At 42.9% G+C, this 27,222-nt stretch overlaps 2 protein-coding genes across 2 annotated transcripts in view; one reads left to right on the top strand and one right to left on the bottom strand.

The window, feature by feature from the left end:
• The first annotated feature begins 624 nt into the window (after positions 1-624).
• On the top strand, positions 625-4,421 carry spata22 (spermatogenesis associated 22). Its single transcript, XM_080482533.1, has 8 exons — positions 625-663; positions 935-1,021; positions 1,546-1,683; positions 1,866-2,061; positions 2,147-2,510; positions 2,611-2,731; positions 3,226-3,323; positions 4,008-4,421. Exons 2-8 carry the CDS (start codon positions 982-984, stop codon positions 4,197-4,199), a joined length of 1,149 nt encoding a protein of 382 aa, XP_080338659.1. The 5' UTR covers positions 625-663; positions 935-981; the 3' UTR covers positions 4,200-4,421.
• Positions 4,422-5,395: 974 nt separating this feature from the next.
• The window catches only part of lhfpl7 (LHFPL tetraspan subfamily member 7), a 125,987-nt gene continuing 104,160 nt past the window's right edge, over positions 5,396-27,222 (bottom strand). The window contains exon 3 of the mRNA XM_080482532.1: positions 5,396-6,983. Coding sequence (XP_080338658.1) covers positions 6,757-6,983 — 227 coding nt within the window. The 3' untranslated portion in view covers positions 5,396-6,756. The remainder of the gene's footprint in view (positions 6,984-27,222) is intronic.

The following is a 27,222-nucleotide window of genomic DNA, read 5'->3' as shown; positions in this document are numbered from 1 at the left end:
ATTCTGAGTGTTAACTTAAACACAGTGTGTCTATAAAGCACATTACATCTCAACAATTAAAATGTAAAATGTTTTATTGTGCTGGGACCCGAGTACATGTTTCATTTGATCATGCGCAAACATGAATTGAATAACAAGAAACAAACCTTGAAACCTTTTGAGTTCTCCATGTTAAAATCAAACAGTCTAGCGTACTTTGTGCTCTGCTTTATTATTACTGTATGGCTTTGAATGGTCTCTGGCCTAAATACATCTTAGACCCCTGAGGTCCTCTGGAAGAGGTTTACTTAAGTGTTCCCAGAGTCAGAAGAAACAAGTTTTAGTTCCGACACTTCTCACCTGTGGAACAAACTTCCTGCTGACACACATTTGTTCAGTCTTTCCATTAAACAATAGATTTGACCTATTTTATTACATTCTATTAAGTTTTTACTTTATTCTATTTTTTACGCCTTTCTTTAATATTTATCATAACTGCTCAATATTCTTAATTGCATTACTTTATTGTTTATATATATATATATATATATATATATATATATATATATATTTTTTTTTTTTTTTTTATTATTATTTTTTTTTTTTGAAGTATTTGAATTTCCGAGCTGTGATTCGGACCGTGAAGGCAACATTGCTACGACCTGAGCGGCGCCGCTTATCAAGGTGCCGAACGTCTTTAATTTATCATCATTTTAATTCACTTATGTCAACAGAAGTAGCCAGTAATCGATGTTTAGTGTTCAAATACATCGTTTAAATATTTGTTAAAGCGAAACAATCTTAGCTGTGGTCTGTGTTTCAGAGCTGTTAGCTTAATGCTAACCTTTAGGCTAACGTTTACGATAAAAGTTAAAATGAGAAGCTACGGAAGTAAAACTTTAATTTACTTATTTTTGCCAGTCAGTTAATGCGTAACTTTATTCCTCCTTTTCAGAATCAACCGCTGAAGAGATCCACCAGTTAGTTAAAGAATCCACAGAGATGCGGAGGCAAGAAAACCAGCCTCAGAGACCAACTACAGGTTGGTAAACATCTTCTATTTAACCTTTTGTGTGGATTTACCGATTTATTACCGATTTGCTGCCAAAAAAAATATTAATCAGAGTAATCAAAATATATAAATTTGAGGTCACAGTTAAATTTTTTATTTCAGATGTGTCAGATAATAAGTCTCAAGCGTTTTACTGTGTTTTGATTGTTAAAATTGGGAGAGAAATGATTGTATGTACTCATATTTTTCAGGTACATCATTGATGTTAATGGCTTGTGAAGAATAAAACATAAATAGGGTCAAGATTCAAATTGACCAAAGTTTTGTAATATTCAACAGTGGAGTGAATATACCTTTTTTTAATACTTGATGATGGAGCTCATGACAAAAAACTGATGATAAACAGTGCTTTTTTTTTTTTTTTTTTTTTAATTCACTATGCTTCCTCTAAATGTTGGCAGATCTCCCCTGATCCATTCCCACCTGATACTTTAAATAAGATCTGGTCTCCAGAAAATGTGTTAATTCTGTGTTTCCTCTGCTGTCGCCGTCAGACTGGCTCTCTGTGCCGCTCTTCAACCAGAAGAAACGAAACAGGATTCCTCTGACGTCCGCTCCCTCTGAGAATGAATTCTTCTCCCACACTGAATTCACGGGGAGCTCCAGCTCAGCCACATCTCACAGTAAACCGGGTGAAGCAGCCGGTCCTCAAGCTTGTACTGTTTTCTGTCGCTAGATGGCAGTAGACGCCACTGTATCACAAAGGGTTTGAGACATAAACTGCATTAAAAAAAAAAAGAATTTGTATGAGATAACATTGTTTAAAACTACAGACAGATAGGATAGAGTTGAGGATTGACCTGTTTCTGTTCAGGCGGGTGTCACCAGGCCTCTGGTCCGTCTGCTGGCGGTCTTCAACCCCTCCAGTGGAACAAGCAGTGGAACAAGCAGAGCCCCCCTGAGTCCTCTCCATCCCAGCAGTACGGCAGCACCAGGCCTGCTCCGGGACCTGCTCCTGCAGCAAGAGCATATGGATTGATGCCACATCCGTACACCGCTGGAAACAAAAGGTCGAAGGTCATGGTCATATGCTAGTTTTTATGCTTTAAAAGCTGCAAATATTTTTTTTTTAAAAGTGCTGTATTTAAATTCCAGCTCCAGTAACCCAGTCAGACAACAGGACTTGAGCTCCAGCTTTAATTTCAAACCGAACAAATATCCACAAAGTGCCCCAAGCAAGCTGCCCCCCCACGCAGGCCTCTCTCAGAAGGGTCAGCTTTCAGCTCACAGCCAGCGGAGATCTCCAGCTCCTCCTCCTCCTGCCGCCACCGCCGCCGCTGCTGCTGCTGCTGCTGCTGCTGCTGCTGCTGTCCCACCACCCAGGAAACCCTCAGCTCCCACTGCACAGCCCCAGAACAACTCCTGGAAGTTCACCAACAGCTTTGAGCCCCTGGGCTTGTCCCTGGAGAGGAAAATGAGTTCAAGCCAATCCCAGGCTGCGAAGCCAACTCAGTCTCGGGTAGATTTCTGGACAGTCTGCAATAACACATAAATGTATCACAAATAGCTGGAAGTTTAATCAGTGATCTGTGCGACCTTCTTCTACTTACCTTCAATAGGGGAAATCACCCATGAAGCCGGCAGTGGAGAACTCACTGAGGATCCTGACTGCTGTGATCGAGGGCATGAGACACTGGAGCAAGTTTAGAGACAGAGTGCCGTACTTATTTGAAATATTTGGTGAGCTCATTTGTTGTTTGCACGTGGTTATTTTTTTTTTTTTCAATATTTTATTTTCATTTTACATTTTTTTTTCAAGACAATACAGTACAAAAAAACATGGCTCAGATGCATAAATTGTTACCAAATGAGTATACACAAGAATATAACAGAAGGGATGCAGAGAAAAAGAAAAGGAGTCCAGTCAGCAGCGACTGTATCTTGATCTTTTCAAAATGAGAAAGAAATGGATTCCAAAAGTGGGCAAAAGTGTTCATGGAGCCATGACGAAGTCTTTCCATTTGTATTAGATACAACATGTCAGTGACCCACAGCTGGAACGAAGGAGGAATGGGGGACTTCCATTCTTTCAGTATTATTTTTTTGGCAACAATTAGACCCAGTTCCAGTGGTTGTTGCATTACAGCAGGGATAGTCCTAATAGTTTGAGTGCATGCACGTGGTTATTTAACCGTTTTCTCTCTTTAATCTGGTGGCCTCTGCTTCTCCCTCAGCCACTCTGGACTCTGCGGTCACACTGGGTCGCTATGGAGCCAAGAGCTTCCTCATGAGGGATGGGAAGGACGTCGTGCAGTGTGTCTTTTATGAAAATGTGAGTTCAGGAAGAAAGTATCAACATTAGAATATTCAGAAGTAAAATTTTAGATGCAGATGATCCACTCCTATCAGCTGAGAGACCCAGAAAGGCGAGGTAGTTTAGAAAACTTTCCATGGTATTTGAAAACTGTGTGACAGCAGCGTCAACATGTTTTAATAGTCCAACAACTACATTGTTCTCGTAAGCATATATTTCATGTATAATTTCACTGGTCAACTGTATAATGACTCTGATATTCGAGTCCTTATCACATCCAGATGTGTGTCAGCTGGGAGCCATGCAGGACGGTGGCCCTCCAGGGTCAGAGACTCTATGACACATTGTGAGGGTGACACAGGAGATAAAACCGCTAACAAACAAACTCCCCTACCCATTCGTATGAAATAGTTTGTTCAACATTGCCTTAGTTTACCGTAAATGCCAGGATCCTACATAACAATTGCCCCGACTGTAACACTCCTGACCATGAGTAGTTCTTCATCTTTCTTCCTTAGGATCATGATTTGATTTCACTTCTTAGAGTCTACTTACTTTTGTGAGTGTGTGTGACTGTTCCCGGCCTTGGATCACAGATATCTGAGGTCAGCTCCAGCGCCCTGTAGCAGAATTTAGGACTGGGCTGGACGTAATGAAATAAGCGCTGCAGTTTGACTTCATTCCTGCATTTTGTTTCGTCAGGAGCGGGTGTTGCAGCGCCTCATCCGTGGTCAGGTCCATCGCTGCGTGGGGAACTACGACCGCAGCAGAGACGTGCTGGTGTGCGTGTCCGTCCGGCCCGGCCTGCCGTCAGAGCTGAGGAACGCTCTGGAAGCCGTCAAAGCCTGTGACGCTGAAATGAGGGCGCTGGTCAAGTCTTTCAGTGAGGTCTGAGCATCAGGAGGTAAAACCAGGAGGGAATCGTTCAGTTTGATGGGATGAAGTTAAAGCAACAGTTCAGTGCTGTTTGATCTAATTCTAAAACTGTTTTAGTTGTTAGGACAGATTTTGGCCTGTAGAGTGCGCTGTGTCCATTTGTATTCACTTCCAAAGTTCCTTTTCCTGTATGAGTTACTAAGCAAATGTATAAAATACAAACAAAAATAAAACGGATTGAAAAGTACACCGCAAGTCATGAAATATTTTTTATTACAAAGAAAATTCACAGAACAGCAAACATCATTTTGAAGGTTATTTCAGGTAAAGCAAACACGATGAGGTAATATCTGAAAAATATATCTTTGAAAAAAGGGGGATCAGTTAGGAATAACATGTGATATCAAGGACGGTTAGTTTATTTACAGTCAAACATCACAATGGGGAAAAAAACAAAAAAACAAAACAAGAACTCTACTCTACCAAAACAGTTTCACCAGTGCCGAGACTTCACACACGATGGTTCAACAGATCGAATGAAGGAGTCCAGTGTAGCCAGTAGCGCTACTCATCCCCACACAGTCAAGCACAGTATAAGGTCCAATACAATACCAACACTTCTCTCTGTTCCCCACCCCAAGCATGGCAACATAATCACAATAAACTTTCTTCAAAGTCATCACGGGAACCCAAACATGGGGATTCTTGAGATTTCAAACCATCGGCAAAAAACTCCCAACTCATTATCAAAACACCAATACGCACGTAAAACAGCCACTGGAAAACGGGGAGTCGGGCTGGATGGAGTTGGCAGTGTAACGGGGACGGTAAGTGGAGACATTTTTGTCCTTGGAACATGACAGGAACGGTGCCAGCCAGAAATGGGTTGATGGAAAACACAACCAGCACATTAGCCGTACTCCGGGAGCGGTTTCTTTGAAGCTACGTTTTACACCTAATGTGGATAATGTGTCAGCTCAGCAGTGATAACCAAAGGCGAGGTTGAGTTTTGTACGGCCCGCTCCTCTGCCACTCACATTCATAAATCACACAGGACGAGGATGCCAGGAATTAATCTGTTAGCTGCGTGTCGCAACCTTTTAATACAGCAATTCATGTGATTTACCTCTTCTCTATAATTGGCAAAAATGTCTCGGGGCATAATTGAACACAAGTACATTACGTTCCTCTTTTTTTTCTTTTTCTTTTTCTTTAATCCCCCTTTTCTCTTCCATTATCTCCAAGGATTTCTTTTTTTTTTTTTTCTCTCCTCCAGAACATTTCTTCAAGTTAATGAGATCACATACTGCATCGAGTACAGGAGAAACACTTTACCGCTGAAAGGAAAAACTAGAAGAAAAAAAACAAAACAACATATCACACAACAGGATCCACAGTTTTTCAGCAGAAAAAGATGATTACCTGATCGTTGTATTAAACACTTGTCTTGGTTATGTTCAAAGGCACAAGTTGGTCAGATCACGTTTAAAATCTGGATCAATTGTTCCACTGTTAACAAAGCCTCGTCGCGTCATGCGGTCTGGACTGAATCCCCAACGTCTCCCTGCCTTCTGCAATCATTTTATCCTGAATTAGAGTGTTTAGTATTGTGTGTTGTTAGACAGGAAAAGAAAACAAGCGGGTTACATTACACTGATAACAAATCTGGACGGAGGGGGGGGAAAGTTGACCCAAAAAAAAAAGAAAAAGGATGCAGATTCCAAATCACATTTCTTTTTTAAACCCGTCCAAGGGGATTTCGGTTCCCTCTCTCGGCAGGTCCGATGGTCTCTTTCCTTTAGTGACAGTTGACCGAACACACTCCCCTCCAAATCTGGGACGTCTTCTTTCCCCCCGCTGGTTCGCTGCCTGGTCACAGGACTCAGGAAAGTCTGACGAAAACAAACCTCTCCAACAGTTTTGTCCCTTTCAAAGCTCCTCATCGGCTCCGGTACGTCCACACTCATATTTACAGTCCAAACATCTCTTCATAACACAGTTCAGACACACGGGCCTTGATCTGGGAAGTTTTCGGGGTTCTCCGTTAAAAAGAAACAACAACCTTTGACTGCAACGTTACTGATTGCACGAGTCACAAAGCAACACGTCGTCGTGCTTCCTCAGACAGATTCCGCTCCTTTTTGGAATGTTTCTCACACCCGACTTCCACAAAACACTTTTAGTGAGCATTGGCCTTGTTGACGGTAACTTTCACAAAATCATTTCCAAAACAGACATAAAAGAAAACAGGCCTGTGGGAAAGCCATGAAACAGTTTCAAAGGTGAAATTATAGCCAAAGGTAATTGATTTATTTTTCCTTCCGATTTAAACCAACCGCATTCGGATGAATGAAGCACATGATGGATGCAGGAAGACGGTGTCGGTTGTTGTAGCGTCTGCTTCAGCTTCCACCAGTAGCGTCACCTTTTTAAAAAACAAGATGCAGGTGTCTTTTCATGGCGTCCAGCCCTGGTTAGTGGGAGTGGGCAGGAGAGAAGGGAGGGCGAGGAGGGCGAGGAGGAGGAGGAGGAGGAGGAGGAGGAGGAGGAGGAGGAGGAGGAGGAGCAGGAATAACTATAAGAGTGTGGGCAGAGGGGTCGGGGACAGTTGCTCCTTCGGTGCATATTTGGCAAAAAAGGGCAAGAAGACGGTGAGCATGACTCCAACGATGGCCAGCATGTAGCCCCAGCCGATCTGACACTCGCCGGCGTAGTAGATGTCCGAGTCGCCGCAGAAGGATCGGACCAGTGACGAGTTCAGGCCGAATGGGTAGACCAGCAATCCGGCGGCCATGATGAACACTGCAGAGGAGATACAGGACAGAGGAAGTGAGACGGAGTATCGTTCATTTCAACATTGCAGGAAAAAAAAAACGAGCAAAAAGGAACGGCACGGGACGATAATAAACATTCCATTTATTGAGGACAATAATGATAATTGCTGGTTTCAGCGCGGGGTAGGTGTAAGTGTTACTGCCTCTTGGTGAGGATATTCCCAGTTCAAGGCCTTTTTCTGTAGAACTCCCATATGGTCTAGCGGTCAGGATTCCTGGTTTTCACCCAGGCGGCCCGGGTTCGACTCCCGGTATGGGAACGTTCCTTTAGGGGGCAGTGGCGGCCGAGAGGTTAGAGAGTCAGACATTTGCATGGTCCATAATGTGGCTTCTCTTCGCATCCTAGAAATAGTATTATTTATAATTCATAAAGTTTGATCATTTAGTATTAGTTAGTGATGCGATAAGAAAATGAGATATTAACCGTATGACAACTGGATGTAGGTGATTATTAGGCACTTTAACCCAATTTGAGTCTGAATTTATTGATCCACTTTTTTTTTTTAAGGGGGAATGATATTTTCTTTACAACTTATCTATTGATTCTCAAATGTCTTTCACCACAGCGTCTCACCGACCTGCTCCAGTTTTATATTTCTTTCCCCTTTCTTAGGTCAACGGATCAGTTATTGTTAGTCGTACCAAAGTCAAAGAGGAAGATGTAAGGTGACCTTTTTCAGTCACTGTCCTGAAACTGGAATAAACTGAAGAAATCAGACAGGCTGACTCTCGTTCTCTTGTATCGTCACCGTATATGCGTTTAAAGGGCTTCATAAAGAAAGTTGAGCTGAGATATTCATGTGGGTTCCAGCGGCATCGAGGAACTCGTCATTTGAGCGAATCACCATCTAACGTGTGCATTTTAGTGTTGTGCCAGCCGAGAGACACTTGGTGGCAGTAGAGATTTTGCAGAAACAGTCGGCCTCAGAGTCAAGTGTGTCATTTAGACACTTCATCAGTGTTGAAGTGCTTCCATTTGCACTGTGGCTTTAATTCTCTACCTTTTGTTTCGCGTATAAATCAGGATCCAGATAGCTTTATAAGAGCAGCGGTGTTGGAACGGAGCCTTTAATGTATTGAAAAACAAAAGCACGTATGACCCGTAAATGACAGCAGCGTCTAATGCGCAATGATTCCTCCTACATTAAATCCACTTATTTCTCTATACTGCAGTGCTTTTAGAAAAATAAATAAAATAAAAAAACAACTTCTGTGATCAGCTTTCTCAGCCTCTGCACTCAGCACCCATGCAGCCGGAGAGCAGCTCACTTTTACAAATTGAGTCAAGACTCCCAGCCCGCGCTGCCAAGCAGTTATCGACTGTGCTACCGGCTATCATTGCTGCTCTTAGTCATTCCGAGGGCAGGCCGGATTTCCATTACAATTCCAGGTGTCTGTCATGCTTGCTTTAGCTTTGGAGAGCTGGGGATACTGGAAGATCCTGTACCTGCGATACCGAGCAGAGCTCTCCAGAAAACACCACAAACATATCTTTTATTACGTTCTATTGATTTCAGGAGATGTCAGAGATTTCTGCTTTCAAGGCCAGCGGCTTCATGGTCAGAGAGAAACATGCCAGAAGTACAATATAAAAGCTGAGTATTGAATCGATGGCGCGCGTGGGCAGTGAACAGTTGCATTTGACGAGGACGGGGAGGTAGGAAGCTTTCAGTGATGCCCTCGGTCCTCGCCGAGGGCTTTGGGCAAGACTGTTAGGTAGAAGGCAGCAGAAAGACGGGGAATAAAGACAGAGAACACTAAGAGGTATCTCCTGAGTGTGGTTTGTCTAACCTACTTTAGTATCTCTCTGTGGAGTTCACTGAGGGATTTCCTCTCAGCTTTGATTATGGCAGCTCTGTATTGTGCCCTCGCGGCTCTGTGTTGCCCCACGCTTTATCTACAGAGGACCAATGCCTCAGAGCTGGCGGCCTAATGACACTTTAATGACCTTCTTTATCAAACTATACTTGGCTTTTGGTGAAGAAACACAAAGGCTGAGACCAGTGTTTTTTGTAGCCCGAGGCCACTTTCAAACTACACTGAAGTTATGGCCGACTTGGACACGAAGCTAAAATGGGTACACGGACAACGGCGTGACTCAAGCCTGAAACAATCCATACAGGAGTCGACATCCCGACAGGACTGAACAGAACAGAAGAACAGCAAATCGGACTTTATCTATTATCAGACCACGACGGTTCATTGAAGGTGGATTAGCCAAACTGATTGGATTTCTCAATCTTTAATGACAGACACAACTTTAAAATCTGCGTCAGATGTGAAGCTTCAAAATAAATGATGAATGTTATTCTTCAGATCCCATGGACATCAAACTGGAATAAATCACTTCCACATGTCCTAAAGTGAAGTCGTTAAAGTCTGTTCACTTATTCGGCCTTTTGAGTCGTGCGAAGAAGCCTCAAATGACATCCCCGAAGTCGGTGCCGGCTGAGGGCGCAAGTTTGTAACTTGGAAACAAGCGAGCGCAGCCGACCTGTCTGTAAAAGCCCCGGGGTTTATACACACTCGTCTTTACCGCTCACCAGAATCTTGGATCACACTGTTGGCAGCCCAGTTGCATCGGGGGCAAAGTAAGGACACGATTTTTGACAAGCAAGAATAATGAGTGGAATAAAAATGCCACTTTTTTTTTTTCTACTGCAAAGCAATTCAGTCCTTTACATTAGGAGTGCTTTGGCAGTCTGACAGCGAGTGGTTTTCAAACCACGACTTTCGAGGAGCTCTGAGAATGGATGAAATTGATCAATGCCTCAATAAAGAGGGAATATGGAGACTTTTTAATCCACTTTTTCTTTCTTCTCTGTTCTGACTGCAAATAAAAAATATTGTAATCTTTAGTTTGATGGTGAAGATATTTCATCACACCAGTTCTTTTTTTCTATTGATTTTTAGACACATTTTTTTGTCATCATTGCATTATTTACTTACTTTATTTTGCTTGTAATGGTGAATCCGTCTCATATCGAGGTGGCCTGCAGTGATTGGTGAAACACTCCAGCCAATTAAACATGGGCATATAGGCAAGCCATTTTTTTTTCAACTTCAATTACAAAATCCATTCAGCGTCCATTAGACTTCTCCGATCTGGGACTGGGACGAGAACCCCAGAGTCAGTCCAGGACTTCATACAGTATCTCTGGGATGTTGTTGGTTTGGGATCCACCCAGAAAAGCTGTAGGAAGTTGGGTCGGACTACAAAACACAATGTTGTGACAGCATGTTCCTCCATTTTTGTTCAGGTTGTGACATGCTGTGGTGGAGAAAACAGTACTTAAGTGACATACAGTCAAAAAATAGGCACAGATTTTCTTTTTCAGTCCTGCGGGAAAATTCTCCGGCGAGGTTTTTCCCCTGAAAAAAGTCCCCAAAAACATAATAGTCTGACAAGACCGATTGATTGCACGGACAAGTTGATGCAGAGATATACACCAGTGCGGGAAACCTTCAATTATTAGTCACAAAACAGCAGTCTTGTTTCTACTGCGGGGCAGACAGCAGTCGAGATGAAAGAGGCCGACACCATGATATCATGTCGGGACACTGTCGCCTGGACATGTTCGCTGCTTTCCCATCAAGAACAAAACCATAACAGAGCAAACTGAATACCCCTGAACTGCGACAACAAAGAAATGACCACGAGTTAGTCACCGGGTGACGATTTGAAAGAGCCGCTGAAAGAACATCAAAGCCGGGAATTCAAACAACTCCTTACTATTAATGCTGAGGAACGCAGACGCGATAACGTCACTGCAAATCTGATAGGCCTAATATAAAAACAAGCGCATGTGTGTTAAAGAGCTGAACGCAGGAGCTGACAGGCAGCTCCTCCATCACTCACTCCCTAACGGACTCAAGTAGCAGTTTACTAACGTGGAGCTGAAGACGTGGTGGAAAGTCTAGCTTGGCCAGATCCATGTCCACAGAGAGGGATAAAAGTGAAGAGGTGTGGAGTGAGCGTGTCAGACCCAATCAGACCAGCGCCGCTGAGTACGCGAGCATTGGTAGCCCAGCGATGATGAGACAGTGAATAATGGAGAGGCCTCGGCTTAGCTACATAACTAATGCGTCCCAGTTTCATTGCAGTCCATACAGTCCCGTTCAGAGCCGACGGCATTACTGTCAGATTTTGTTTTGTGAGGCTGAAACTCACTTAGAACCAACAGTCAATCTGCAATACTTGGAGAATCCTAGATTTCCTCTCCTTTCTTAATGTTTCTTTGCATCCTTTTAAAATACTTGTTTGTGCCTTGTGTTACGATAGAGAAGCGCCCTCGGATTAGTTTCTGTATTGTATTTCCCATGACTGCCAACTGGTTTGAATGCACACTTCATTAGTTTTGAAGTGCAAGCAGACTTCAGACCGAGGGAGTAAAATATCGATTTGGAAAGCCAAAGCAGCCAGAAGCATCCAAGAGCACAAGATTTCATTGTTCATCAGCTTTGGCCTGTTTTCACAGGTAGCCGCAAGGCTACAGAAGCCTTTGTGTAGGCTAATGAATAGAAAATACCTTGATGTGCTCGCCTCTTTCTTTCAGTATCAAGTTTTTGTGTGTGTGTTTGTATGTGTGTGTGCTTGTGCGCATCTGCTGCAAATGCAGCACAGACAAGCTCGCAAAATTAAATAAAACAGATCAGAATTCATTGTAGCACCACACAAAGACTTGGCACAGCTTTTACCAACTAAATGAACTAAATTAACCTTGAATCTCTTTCTCAGTGGTGCAGCGAGAAATGGAAAGCTGCTCCTGGAGATCGTGGAGCGGAGTCACAGGGTGTGTGTGAGTGGTGGTGGTGGTGGTGGGGGCAGGGGGGTAGGGGGCTGGGGATTGAATGGGATTGCGGGGCAGGTAGGTGTGTTATAACCTCGCATTGAAGCGTGACACTGAATCAGTTTCATCAGAGATCTCTAACACAGAAATCACTGGCTTAGTTTATTACACAAACCGAGACAATCTTGGGATTACTCATGTGCCATATTACTCAGTGAATGCCTGACTTCATCTGTCAGAAATCTGAAAACTACCATTGTCAGAAAATGTCAGAAATCCAATATGCTACAGTCGCAGACCTCCATTCACCCTGCGTCTAATGTAGTGCTTCTCACTTTTATTCTTCTCAAGATGCTGCTAATAAAAATTCAGTTCCGTCACCTTCAAAGTCCTTTTCATTTTCGACAGCAAGGCCTCTGCTTTGGCTCAAACTCAATTGCCACCTGTGCCGACTGTCATAACTGAGTTAGCAGGGGGAAGGGCCGGATAAGCCAGGAGAAAGTGGGTGGCTCTCCCGCTGTGGTGCCACAGCTCTGTTTGCCTCCTTCTGGCAAATTGTTACATAGAAGACAATATATTAAGTGCAGTGATTATTGTCACAGAGGCACAGACTGAGAGACGCCCGCCTGCTGTAGAAGACGACCAAGAAGGGAAACCTGGTGATTGGGAGCCTTGTGCCGAGGCAGAGTGAATCACTGAGTAAATATTGGAGAATTTTGTGAAAGATCAGAGGGAAGATTTACACTCAAACAATGTCTTAGTTCACTAACATGCTGTCTTTGTTTGATCCTCTTCCGAGCACTGAAAAGTGTTTCATGGTGAGAAGTGAGCGCGGGGAAGAAGCTGGCATTGAAAAATGAGAGTAGTCAGATTATACAATACAGATTCAAGCCCTGCAAGGGAGGAGCGGAATATATTGGAATAGACTAATGTCCTCCTTATCTCTGCTGACCTACACGCCAGAGAGGCGGTCGGGTGGAGACCACCAGCTCCACCAGGGATGGGAGCAGTCAGACGTGTAAATACAAATGCATTAGAAGAAGAGGCGCAGACACCCAGAGGCCCTTCGAGTCTTGGGTGTGTGTTCTCGGTGTCACCGGCTCCCACTGCAAAAAGTCGTGAGAGGAAAGTTCTTATCTGGCCGCGGTCCAAACAGGGACATTATCTGCTGCTGGTATTCACTTCAAAGACACATGAAAGAGCAGCACACATTAGACTGTGGCCTTACATAACTGCCCTGCCCGTCTGATGCCACATTACCTGGCATGGCGGAGATATCAGGAGAGAAAACGTGCATTTTTCTTCGCCCTCACCGCCCGCCTGCCTCCAGGTGAGGTTGAAAAAACAAGAGAATGTGGCTTGTAAATCTTGATTTGCCAGAAAGATGCTCATTTATTTGTGCTGTTGGATGCATTTGTCAATGATGGAACACAGTGGCAGTGGGGTAAAGAAAAAAAAATAAAGCTAAGAAATATTGCTTAACTACAGTTGCAACCCTAACGTAAAGCATTAGATCTGTTGTTCTTCTATACTGCTGAACCGTCTTCTCATTACTTCCATAAGCAAGCATTTTCCATGAATAGAACAGGTTAGCTGATCTGTCTAGTCCCATGTACATAATAATAAATGAGGGCTGATTTACAGCAACAGCCCGGGGCCGTAAACACAGACTGCGACCCACATATCAAGCATTTGATTGTATATGAAGGCACATACAATCATGCCTATGTCTTCATGTACAAATATATGAATTCAGATTGTAATATTTAGTCAGTACTTTCAGGAAATCGATGTTTGTTTGACAATGGAAGTGAAACAGGGAAGTGGCACAACAGTAGTAGGTCTGTCTCGAGGAAATTGCCTTTTCAACCTGCCGCACTCGAGCTGTATTTCCACCCCCCCCCCCCATCTACAGCCAAATGGAGATGGAGATGGATAATTTCTTTTCTCTCTCTCACACACAGTGAGCACATGTGTTATTCTCTCAACTTCCTGTTTAGATGCACACAGAGAAATTAGAGGAGCACTCTATCATAAGACATCGCTATATACTGTGTGTTTTTGTTTTGTGTTTTTATTTTGCTTCAGAATCAAGCTGTCGGTGAGTAAAACAATTGAGGCCCTGTTAACACAAAAACATTTTCGAGAGAAAACGTAAAACAAATTCCCGACAACGGTGCTCAGAGCCACTGAAAATGCAACTTTTTGAAAATGGCTTAGTCTCCGTGTAGATGGTTGAAGTGCTGCCACTGTGCATGTAGATAGTTGTGAATGCGCGAGTCGACGGACAATTACAACAATGTTTGCCTCCGTCCATATGCTCCTGGGACTTTGTAGTTGACGGTCACCTGGAATATCTATCCAACTTCGTCGTCTGTCCATACGAATGTTTGCGTACTCCCATTGTTAGTGTTTATAGCATATTGTTCTCTGCACACATATGTGTGTGTGTGTGTGTGTGGTTTCAATACAAAAACAAACAACAGCACCCACTAGTGGCCGAAAATGCTAACTCTATCACATTGTTTTCAAAAAGTTTCCGTGTAAACGTGAAACCTTTGACCATTGACACACTCGATGATGGGTGTTGTAGTAAAGCATTTGCTTCTCAAAGTCTGTTAGAGAAAGAATCTCTTTGCTCCCTCAGTACCAAACAATCCAGCCTGATCCCCCAAATTAAGTACAACAAAAGCGAACCGCGTAACAGCAAACAGCTAAAACTGAAACACAAAAAAGTGACACCACTGTAGCGTTAAAAAGCCAATGAGCCGAAATTACCTACAGCCATGTATGAAGGCGACAGCAGATGGTCTACCGCACTGTCGGCACATACATATCTAAACGTGTATGGAATTTCCTCTATTATTTTGACCCCTCGGTGTGCTCCAGGTAAGGAATCGTAGCGTGGAAGATGAAAGTTTCCGAGTTGTTGGAAGTTGAACTGTGCCAGCAATGAATCTCCAGGTAGTCAGCCGGGACCCGGCGGAGCGTGGGCATAAACAGCAGGGACTCCATCCTAATGTGATGAGCTGTGCTCTAGCCTGCACACAGCCATGTTGATAATTAAGCTCAGTGCGCCTCTGGGAAATTATGCTAATGACGTTCCTCCGACTACCTACATATCTCACAATGTTTGGCTTGAGGTGATCAGGCACAGGGCGGCATGTAAAAAAAACAACAAAAAAAAACCACAACTCTCCAATAAATGTCTCTGAGAAGGAATCAGGATCAGAGAGAAAGAGGAGGGTAGGGACAGAATGAAAATAAAGTTTTGAAAGACAAGGTGAAGTGCTTTGGTGGATGGGCTGCTAATTGCTAATAGGTTTAGTGCTTCAGTGCTGCTTTGATTGTAAAGTAGACCCCAGTTTTATTGAAAGAATAAAAGGAGAGGAGGCTCAGGGAGGCAGCAAAAGTGACAGAGGGAACGTAAGGGATGATATCTGCTATTTTTTTAACTGAAATGATCATTAATGGGTCATTTCAAGTTCCAAGCTGAGCTGTCGGTCACCACAGTGACAGACCAAGGGTTCAGGCTTGGATTGTCTATAAAGCTGCTTGAACCCACATGAGAATTACTTGTCAACATTCATCTGAAGGCAACTTGTTAAAAAGAAGAACAAACCATTTTTAGTGGAAATGATCCAATACTGTCAATAAAGGCAAAAAAAACCCTGTTGACCTTGAGCGCTGTATAAATCCAGATAAAAGAGTGACGGAGCAAAGAAAGCGGCAGAGGAAGCCGATGAGGAAATAAAATACAAGGGGGCTTGGATGAGATTAGCAGGGCAATAAAATAGCTTCTGCTATCTTTAGAGTGAGCAGGCCTGCCTGTGTACTGGTCAATCACAGCTCAGTAATAGGTCTCTTTATCACAGTCACTCAGTTTGCTGCATTCACAGGGCGACAGAGGTGGATGGAGTCTTTCACCCGCGGCACATCTGGCCATGCAAGTGTCTACATTACTGTCAATTGTAATTTTAACTTGGACAAGGATTTTACATCTTGTAGTTTAAATTCAGATCATTTGTGATCAAGAAAAAAAAGTAGTTACATGAATATTTGAGATATTTGTTAAACAATCCAGTTTACATTTTTATAAATAAGCTTTCCTGCCAAGAGTACACCTTTTCCCTACATCGAAAAACAACCCCTTCAAGTCTGTCTACAAATTTGTCAACTAAACGCACCTTTGAATGATTGTCATTTGCTTATTTTAAACACAACTGAACCAGGCATCGCTGGAAATGGCTCCAAGTAACTGCAGTACTGAGTTTACTTCACGGCATAAAATATTAAATACATGCATGTTGATTAACATTAGAGACACACAGCTAATCCATTTCATTAAATGAACTGCTGTAATTCTCTTAAGTCCTTGAAGGAGAGCTGTTCGGTCATACTTTGGCCCTCGAGAAGTGAAAAGGAAAATCCTGCAGCCCTTTAAATGATTGAGGTTACACATCCCTGTTGCACGCACATAATTGAATTAATTTAATTTGCAAATATTTCTGATTAAGACTGGCTGAGGGACGGACATCGAATCATTTAGAGGACTAATCATGTGCATCTCTACTCTACGATGTTCAGACTTACTACTGTGTTTTTTGGATGTGATATTAGGGTCAAACGGAGAAGGCTGGATGTGTAGATGTAATCCAACGATAGACATACAGACATGATCAAGGCTGACCAAGTTTGAGTTAAACATGAGAAAGAATGTGATTCATGTGACTGTGAAAGTGACAGAATTGGTGGCGAATTGGAGTATTTTAATAGTGTTTTCTGCAAATGATGTGAAAAATAGAAAGTGTCCAAAGACGGAGAGTTCTCCTGGTTGATGCCAGGGGTCGGAGGATGATGGAAACACAAATGTAACTCAAATTACAATCAAAATCAGCAGAAGATCATCTCTGAATGCATAAAACATCTCGTCTCGAAGGAGATTGGCTTCAACAGCAGAAATCCTGACAAGGTGCAACAACTATTAGCTAAGAACAGAAAACAGAGGCTTCAGCTCACACAGACTTGGCACATTTGATAACTTTCTCTAATCACATGCCACATTCAGATAGTCGGCTTACAAATGGGTGTAAACAACATGGCAGCATGGATCCATCTTGCCTACTGGCTGAAGATTAGAGTGATTGAAGGGAGGATAACTTGGACCGTTCATCTCTAACTGAGCACCATTTGAACTCCACAGTGTGTCGTTACTGACCGTGTCCATCCCTGTATGTGAAAATCGGCCCACATTCTGATGGCTACTTTCACCATGTGGACTACCTCCAACCACCAGACTCGACATTCACCGGCTCTCCATCCAATAGAGCCCATTTGGGATGTGGAGGAACAAAGGATTGGCACTATGGATGTGCAGCCAACACATTTGCAGCAACTGTGCGATGCAATCATGTCAGAATGGCACAAATTCCCTTCAACAACCACAAAGGAGGAGACGAAGGGCGGCAAACAGCTAACAAAGTGCCTCAGAGAGACAACGAGCTTTTGTTACTGAGTTTTACACAAAGTATCTCACTAACAGTGTTAATGACGGAACTGCACAACACATACACACCAGAGCATCCAGTTCACTGGACAGCATCTTTACAGAGAGCGCTTGAAGAGTGTGTCTCTGGGCTCCCAGTGCATGCTGAGCCATCTGAACTCTCACTTACGACTGTGAATCTCCGTCCTGGGAGCTCCGTGGCGATGACACATGAATCTCACGCCCCGCATCCAATCTATCATCTTAATTACTTCCATTTCCATATCGCCATCTATTTTTTTCTTCTTAGTTTTTATATTGCAAATTAATTTACACCTCAGACAAATTGCTCGTCCTTGGCTTTCTTATCTGTTATGGAGGCATCCCGCGGTGCCTGTGTCAATGAACAGCCAAAACCAAGTCTGCCACTCAATCCACCGCGGCTCCCCGCTGACTGTATTAACGAAGTGCCTCACGTGTGTGACAAATAAATAACAATAATGCAAAAGATGAAGTAGTGATTGGATTGAAGACATTAATCAGCTCCACAATGTTGCTTTTCACACAAGGAAACACTGACTTATCTGATAAAACCTGGAGCTCAGCTCCATGAGGACGTCTGTGTGTCTGACATTCACCCCGTGATTGTTTTGGCAGCCTTTAACCCCCGAGACCAACTCCTCAAGCTGGACGTCTCCCGGGTTCGGCAGACGCCTCGGGTCCAACGGCAAATGTCAGCTGCTAAAGCCAGAACAACCTGGCGGAGCTTGTGGGAGCGTCACGTATCCAGCTGTGCCGTGGCACCACAGTTCACATCTGTTTGCTTTAGTTTTTAGAAAAGGAAGGTGTAGCAGGACATGCCACGATGGATACGGCACAAGCTTTGATGTTTTCTACTGCTTCAACTTCATTTGACCTCACACAGGAACACAAAATAAGGAACGACTCACGACTGAGATATACGGCACAAGTACAAATGCAAAATTCCTAATTATATACCATTTTTCTCCTGAAAAAAATCAACTAATTTATATAGTCGTATAAATAATCATTAAAAGCTAAATGAACCTTGAATATTCTGATATGAAATGTGGACAAACACATATAATGACAATATGGGAAAGCAAAATCAATAACAAAGAGTCACAATTCAACCACAAAGACGTATGAAACTGACACAGAAATAGAAAACCAGCACAAAAACTAAATTGCAAAATGACTGTGATATAATTATTCTACAAAATAACACCAAAGAAACACAAAATAGATACGAAGACGGGCAAAACAACCTCAAGACAGAATAGATAACAAAGAAAACATAAAAGATAAGCTTAACTTTCCCAAAATGACAATAATAAAAATACAAAGCAACTGCAAATGACCTGAAGACAGAAAAAAAAAAATCAACCACTAAAAAGACACAAAACATGTTTAAACATGCTCATTGTAAATGAAATCCCCATAATGTACTGAGAGAACCATGCAGTGGTCCCCAGTGTCCGACAGCCTCGGGGCCATGCTGTGTGGAGTGTGCAGGTCATGTTATACATGTATAGGATCTCTCTGAGGTCTGACTCTTCAAACATACAGACATAAAAATCCAAAATCATGGTTATGTGTTCGTCTCACTGTGTTTTCCCTGTGACCAACTGGTGTCCTGTACATGCTGTTTTCAGCCCCCTGAAACCTCAGATGAAATTTCTTTGTGTGCCTGTCGCTCGCTGCTGACTAGTAACCCCTCCATTTTGAGCTTTTCACCAAAATCCCTTCTGCTTTGACTGGACAATTTTTCACAGTTTCTTTGTGATTTTTACAGAAATGGTTCACCGAATCTTTAACAAAAATCATAACACAGTATGACCAAATATTATTTTACACGTTTTTATGTCCCTTTTATTGTGCTTGGTGCTCCCAACGGCGAGGGACAAGTTATGCGAGGCACACAGAGTAACGTATCGATAGAAGATGGATGGATGAATAAGAAATGTGATTAAATTGTCGCTAAAAATAGATTTACTTGGCTCTAAACACCAACACCCTTCTACACTTCCCGTCGCTGAAACCGTCCACGATGCCGAGATGTAGTGAAGCGCGCTGAATAAACACGTCGCACACTTTCACATAAACAAGGTGGCGGCACCGGCTCCTTGATGGGTTGTACTGTACAACTCACAACCCCCCACCAAACACCACAGGTATAATGAAAAGTGCAAAATGCATGAATTCATGAGGGAGGGGGGTGGTAAGAACAGGGTGCTTATTTTCCAATTGACTGCTGCACATTTTTCAAATTGCAGAATGTATTTTAAATGGCTTTCAACATCCCGGGGTTACACAGCTCACTCAGAAGAGCATGCATGACCCTGACACTTGAGTGCAAAAAATGTAGAGCACCAGAAAAATAAAAGCCCTGCTACAGGAATTCACCTTAGTTGTGTCAATTATTTTTTGCATCTACCGACAGTTTGTAAGAAGTGTCACCTTGGTGGTGTGTTGATTGCGACTCGTGGAAAGGAAGAGCGGATCAGTGTGAGAGCGATGTGCACAAGGAGGCTGGAAACAAAGGGAGCTCAGGAGCGCTGCACCTGGGCGCAGTCACTATATATGAGCTGCCATTAATCAGCCCGTGTGTGTGTTGAATTTGTGCCTCCTGCGTTGCTTGTGGAGTCTCTACACAGAGCAGGTGAAGATAAATGGACATGCCTGTGCATGAATCTCGATCTCTATCTGCGTGTGTTACAGTACGTAATTCTCCGTTGTTGTTTATTCAGAGGGAAAACGCTTGATGGCACACTCACAAAACATAGATTTGATGTGTGGTTTGCAGAAAAAAAAACCCCAACAACAATCTAAATTCCTTTAAATATGATTTCAATACCACTTAGGCCAATTTATACAATTTTAGATAGGTTTAGGATGCTAAAAATGCTCGGTTGCGTAGGATGGGCTAAGCTCAGAAAAAGAAAATCTTTCCATTCTCTTTGCTTTGTCTGTTCAGCAGGTGGTACGCCGGCTGTGGAAATGAAATGTGGGTGTACAGTGAAAAGTACAATCCAATACTGGCTCTGGACTCGGCAGTGTGCAAAAAAGACTTGCTGAGTGAAATTTCTGGACACCGTCCACTGCTGTTAACAAAAAAAAGAAAAAAAACCCTCCAAAATGAATTGTGCTTAGTTGCATTTCCTTATGGAAGAGTTGAGAGCGGTTTCACTCGAGGCGGAGGCAAACCGGAGGACAACCAAGCTGAAAACCCTGAGAAGAGCGGATGCAGCTGTCTCAAAGCATTCACGAGCTACCACTCCAACCTGCATGATCATTATCCAGCCGCACATAGGAAGGGTTATGAAGAGTTGAGGATGCAGCACAGCGCGTGTGATGGTTGGATGGGGTGGGGCGGCAACATAATGAATCCCTACTGGAGACACGGGGTCCTGCTGGGCTGCTGTAATGAAGCTCTGCCCCGAGATCGCTCCCTGACCCACTGGCATTAAGGAAAAATGGAAGCCATTACCTTCAGCCTTCACCACAGCGAGGTGGGGGGAGCGAGGTGGGGGGAGCGAGGTGGGATACCGGGAGAGGACATAGGTAAGAGTGTGTGCGCTGGTCAGGAATGGGAAGAGGCTGGAGCACAGCAGGGGATCCAGACCAGACAGAATTGTGATTGTACAAGATGAAAAGGTCTGACGCAACATTGACAGGGTATATGAAAACCAGTGTGTGTGTGTGTGTGTGTGTGTGTGTGTGTGTGTGTGTGTGTGTGTGTGTGTGTGTGTGTGTGTGTGTGTGTGTAGTGGAAGGTAAGGGGAAGTGAAAAAGGTACATCTTATCAATTTACTTGTAAATTAGGTCTGGGACTTTGATGCATTCATTGAAATGCTACATTAAAAATCGTATTTAATCACAAACGACTTCTCAGCTCACCTGAGAAATTTTTGTTTCATACGGAGAAAGAATTAATATCACCGAAGCAATTTAAGTCTTCAGTTTCACTTCAATGCTAAATATGTAGCTGTGAGTGTGGATGCCTGAGCTTATGTTAAGGTTATTCCTATTCTTAGATTTAAACAACACGCAATTGCTCATTAAACAACTTAACTGCTGTGCAGGCGACCATATCAGGTATCTGTTCCTTTTGAACTGATCACTATATGCTGATGACAGTCAAATACTACATCATTAAAGTGCCGGGCTGAAGTGTGAGGGAGAAGCTTCGGTGTGTTTCGCCCTTTTGCAGTGGCAAAATATCTTTTCTCTTAGTTAGTTCCTCTAACTGATGCATTTAACTTGAACACATCATAAAGACATGAAGAAATACTGAGCTTGAGCAAATATTCTACATATAAAGCAAGTTTTCAAACATGCAAATGGGTCATATTGAGGGTACTTTTGTGTAAATAATGCATTTATTACTAGGACAGCGGTGCTCGAAAACCACGTAACTTAACATTTACAGATTACAGAGAGAAATTGATCCAATTTCTAGAGTTTTGAAACAAGAAATGCTGATATATTGTGACATCTGAGACACAAAGGGTGTTTTTGAACTGAATATTCTGAAATGACTCTCTGAAGTGTGCCATTTTACTGACTGTCCCATCAAGGCTTATCTTTTATGAGTGTGAGCTCAAGGTATAAATAAAGTTTTACAGACTTGAGTCTGTTTACATGGTGACAAAAGATTCAGGCGCTGTCACCTAAAAGTCAGAAGAGCCAGCCTGGCTCCCAGGACAAGGATTTCCTTGTTGAGTTTGCATGTTCTACATTTGCAGAGATCGAAGGCCCCATTAGACAAAGTTTTCAAGGGAAAATGCAAAGATTTCGTTGTGTTTCGGGTGTCTGTTCACAAGACAACGGCGTTGACCAAAGATATCGCCGGAATTCTCGCACAATTGTATTGTGTTTCGTTTGGGACAGCTAAAAATGGCGCAGTGTGTGGCAAGCTTTAGAAGACGTTATGGGAAAAAAAAAAGTTTTTGAACCACAGTCTCATGTCCCAAAGTCAAAAAGTCCCCCCAAACAGAGACAGAGGTTCTAGGTTCCCCTTGGGCAAACGTCCCTTAAAGTCATTAAAGCACCGCTCTGTGTGTGTGTGTGTGTGTGTGTGTGTGTGTGTGTGTGTGTGTGTGTGTGTGTGTGTGTGTGTGTGTGTGTGTGTGTGTGTGTGTGTGTGTGCCAGCCCTCCTTGGTTGAATGCATCCTATTAGAAGCAGCGCGCCTTTGTTTGTTGTGGATTCCCCAGTTAACACACTTTGCTCTTCAGCCTCGTCTGCGTGTCCATTTTATCACATTTCTCAAACGCTTCCAGGACTCCTCGTTCGGCAGCGTAAAAACTCCACCCCACCCCAATAGAACGAGGACAAACAGGAGGGCTCCCGTCTTAAGTCTCCACAAATTCTAACTTGGTGGGCAGCTTTTCATTTAAAAACAAAAAGAAATTAAAAATTAGGGAAGTGTCAGCTGTGGACGCTGCGTCCTCCACTGTTGGCTGGTCTCTCAAATTGGAGTGCCAGGGCCGCAGTCAAGATTATTTGATCAGCAGATCTCCGGGATCAAGTTCATTACCAGAGATGGAGCGCCACAGCGGTCTGCCAGCGACGAACCCTTCAGATTAGATGGGCTTTTTGCTTTTGTTTTGCTATCTTGTCATTAGTCTTCAAGTCCTCTTTTCTTCTGGAGTCAACAAGGAAACTGCACGAATTCAGTAACAAGTGACTTGCAACATCCAAACTTGTTAGTATTTTCACTCTGGACCAACACTGCTCTCCTCACTGGCGGGAATCATTTATTTTCTAAATCAAACATTTTGCCACCGCGCACAAAGGACGTGCACAGGGGAAATCAGGGCTGGAAGCTGTTCTCGGGGGGCAACAGATTTTAATAAAGTAGTGGATTTTCCTCTTCCTAGTAAACATCCTGAAAGTACAGAATGGGTTCTTGACAAAAAAAAGAAAATGACATTCATCCTCCACAAGTGTTCCCACTCACGTTGAAGTTGTCCTCGTATGTCAGCGACAGAATAGCTCATAACAACATGTTTCCCTGCTGGAGGTGACTAACACACCAGGCGGTCGCCTGGTAAAGGCTGCAACAAGTCAGAACAAGTCAGAACCCAAAAATACACTAATGGTCACTTGGAATCTCATGAAGTGGTACTTGGAGTTTGTAACACTAAAGGCTCATTTATGCTGGACATGAGACGCACACACGCAGATTCACACAGAGCCTTCTGTTTCGTAAATCTGCATTCATTTTGTCCACGTTTCTGTCTGTTTCCCGGAAACTTCCAGATGAACAGAGTATTACCACCGTTATCCGCCGACACTAGAAACACACAACGTGTTTGAAGAGTGGCTGTTTGACGTCGTGTTTATGTCTCATAAAGAATGATGTGCAATTTTGCAGTCCGAGTTTCAAGGATGGCCCGTTTCAGCATCTTGGGAACCTCCGTGCTACTTTTTGTAAACACAGCGCAGGAAACAGGTGGATCGTTCCCAAAACAGTTCAGCCGTTAAGAAGGCGCTCTCCGACCTCATAGTTAGACAAACTCCTGGACAATCATGCAAAGGTTGTATTGTGACATTGGCTCTTCTTGCAAGAATAATGTAATAAAATTGTCCTCAACTTTTTAAATCGCGCTCAGTCTGGTTCCTGTATATTCTGTCTCCCCGAGGATTTTTAATAGGAAATTCTTCTGACACACCTTGAGGTGTTTCATGGCCTCCGAGAGCACCACCACCTGCAAGCCTGCCTCCGACTGTGACTTAATCCGACTGATATTTCAGCTTTTGAAATGTGCGTTATACTGACTTAATCAGCAGTTTCACCTTTCACATATAATAATTTCTTCTTTGGAAAAGTAAAGAAACTACATATGCTGGCATCCACTTCACCCCAAGACTTTTGTGACTAATAATTAAAGAACATAACGTGACGTACTTTATTACAGTTTATCATAACTGAATCAAATAATTCACTTCAGAAGAAACTTAACGGGTTAAAGTTCAGCGTTTCTTTCCATTCTGCTGTTTTTCCTAGAACCTATTAAGCTCCCAGTGAAAATCCGACCACATCCACAACACAACTTGTATGCTCAGTCTATTTGTGTGTGTGTGTGTGTGTCTGCGGGCTGCACACACTTTACCTAAATGTCGTGACGGGCGGAAATAACAGCCGTGGAAATGTGTGTCGACCCAGGGCAGGTAATGTGTATTTTGCAGCAATGCAAGAAATTTACATTTAAACAGAGATTCTACTTTCCAACATGTTTTTTTTTTTTTTTTTCCTTCCTGAAATGTCATTAATGCACTATGTAAGTAGCACGGCATGGTGGCAATGAATTTTCTACAACCCATTTGTAAACAGGAAATAAGAGTATGAATAATTTACCATCTGGAGCACGTTGGAACGATGCTACTCCTTCAATTGACTTATAGGTGTACGGGACATATTTAGCACAAAAAAGCTAGAATGAGGTACAAACATGTATTCTGTTGAGACGGATGAAATAATTCCTCGCCTTATTGCAGTTTTTCCCCGAAGAAATAATTAGTAAAAGAGACGAGTGGAGAGTAAAATATTAATTGTTTGAGTAACATTGTCAACTTTTGATTCAAAGCCATCAACTGACCTTTCATAAGTTCTAGTTGGAGAATAAAGCCCCGTTCATACAACGACATTTCAAGTGGAAACGCATAATTTCTGTGTTTTCTTATAAGGGAAGTTTTATGTTTACACAGCAACGTTTTCTACTTATTTCTATTTTCTGCGTCTTCATCAAGGAATCCCAGCCTGTGTGCGCTCCATTCATCACAGGGAGAATTCTAGTGGCTGTTCTCAGTCGCTCTTTCAACTTAATGCTCTTGCATCTCTTACATCTTTTATGAGTGATTCACTTCCTCACTCTGCCAGCCGTGACTGTGGAGCCCGCGCACGCGCACGCGCACGCGCACGCGCACGCGCACACACACACACACACACACACACACACACACACACACACACACACACACACACACACACACACACACACACACACACACACACACCCCCTAATGACATCAGTTTAAGTGCTGCCCATGCTAATGGGTAAATAAGGGACAGCAGTAGTTCCCCTCGGCGGTACTCCGCTCCATCTCTAAGGACTTCTGAAGTTTCTTGGCTCGAGGCATTGAGACTCATCCTGCTCTTTAATCACCCGAATCTTCTTCTTTAATCCGAGGAGCCAATCACAAATCTACCTTCAGCCTCTCGACGGTGATAAATGGCATCTGTCTCGCCTTCCATCGATCACATGCTTTCAGATCTGTAAACCAAGGCTTGGGTAACAAGGATGACCAGAGAGGTAATCAAGAAGACCGCCGAGGCTCAAGGAAGAGCAGCTCTAAAGTGGTGAGAGCATTTCCGTGGTTACAGCCGGGCTTCGTGCAAATAGTCAGTGTCGCGCAGGCACGCACGCACGCACGCACGCACGCACGCACGCACGCACGCACGCACGCACGCTCCCACTCGCCTATCATGACATTTGACCCTTCTTGGGAACAAAGCCTTGATAACAACAATCTGAATCACTCTTTCATTTAATGCTTTAGCTCTCTAACCTCCTCCCTCCTCTCACACACACACATACAGGGTGTCGAGGTCAAGCGGTGACCTCTGGTCATTCAGGTGTGACTCTGAGGCTTAATCACACAGTTATTGTTTCACCCCTAGAGCATGTCTCGCCAACACTGAAAACTTGCTGATTCAAAGGCAAAGGCATACCTCCAGTTTTTTTGTATGACAAAAGCCTTTATTTTCTCAAAAGTTACTGGCAGTCTTGTATCATTAACAGCGTTGGATGCCAACACTTGTGAGCCTCGCTTGTTGACATAATGCGGTGTAAGATTGATTAGTTCCCTATGAAGCATCCAGGCCCCTCAGGCGGTCAGGGAACAGGTCTACTGTGTGTTCCCAAAACCAGGACCAAACAAAGTGAAGCAGCATTTAGTTTGTTTGCTCCTCACACCTGAGATCTGCTCAGAGTGTCGGCTCATTTAAATCAGAACTGAAAACATCATTGTTCACGACAGCATTCTCATGATTTTAATACACTACTTCATGTAATCTTCATAATTGTTCACTATTCTAAATATATTTTTATTAGCTACATTTTAAATTCTTAACTCTTTATTCGTCTGTTTTAATTGCCTTTCTCTTTTAAGTGAATTTTGTCTTGTAATGTGTTTTTATTTTCTTAATATCTTGTTTTATTTCTATAATTTTAATAGGATTTTATGTATTTCTTCGTCTTTGTGAAGCAATTTTGAATGTCCGGTGCTATATAAATATGTTTAGAGTGCTTAGGGTGGGTATCCCATAGGGGCCACAAGAGAGCTGTCGGAACAAATCTTTTTATATAAAGAAAACAAATAAATAACTAAATTGTCTTATTAAAGCAGATGTTTTTGGTGTATTAATTTACAGTTTAATCATTAAAACAATCAAATATGATATCAATATAATACATCCATGATTCTTTAACTGGAATGCAAGCTCTGTTTATGGGGGCAAGTCATACGTTTTTTTGAAATAAAATGTATTTGAAAATATATACAATTTCTAAAACAGTACAGAATTTATGATGAATTATAAAAATGTACTGCTAACAAAAGCCATCACCAATAATATCTTGTGTTGTGAAAAGTATTTGGAAGTCTGCCATTCAGCAGTCCTTACTTGGCGTGAGACAAATCCTGTGTGCATTGCAGTTCAAGCAGTTCATCCATCATGTAAAAATAGAGGTTTGGACCCGAAAAAGTGGATCAGTCTTCCAGGTTTCAGCCACCACAAAGAGGAAAACAATAACCAGCACAGACACATACTTGTACATTCATGAACACACCCAAGAGAAACACCCGCAAGCTCCAGCAGCATAAAACCACACACCACATATC

Source organism: Lipophrys pholis, assembly GCF_963383615.2.
Source record: "Lipophrys pholis genome assembly, chromosome: 16".
NCBI lineage: Eukaryota > Metazoa > Chordata > Actinopteri > Blenniiformes > Blenniidae > Lipophrys > Lipophrys pholis.
This window is presented reverse-complemented; position numbering and strand designations above follow the sequence as displayed.

Bases quoted from the DNA above. Each gene is read 5' to 3' on its own strand.
- spata22 (XM_080482533.1), top strand. From the start codon at position 982: ATGCGGAGGCAAGAAAACCAGCCTCAGAGACCAACTACAG. The intron at 2,732-3,225 runs GTGAGCTCATTT...CTTCTCCCTCAG, and splicing joins GTACTTATTTGAAATATTTG to CCACTCTGGACTCTGCGGTC. The intron at 3,324-4,007 runs GTGAGTTCAGGA...TTGTTTCGTCAG, and splicing joins AGTGTGTCTTTTATGAAAAT to GAGCGGGTGTTGCAGCGCCT.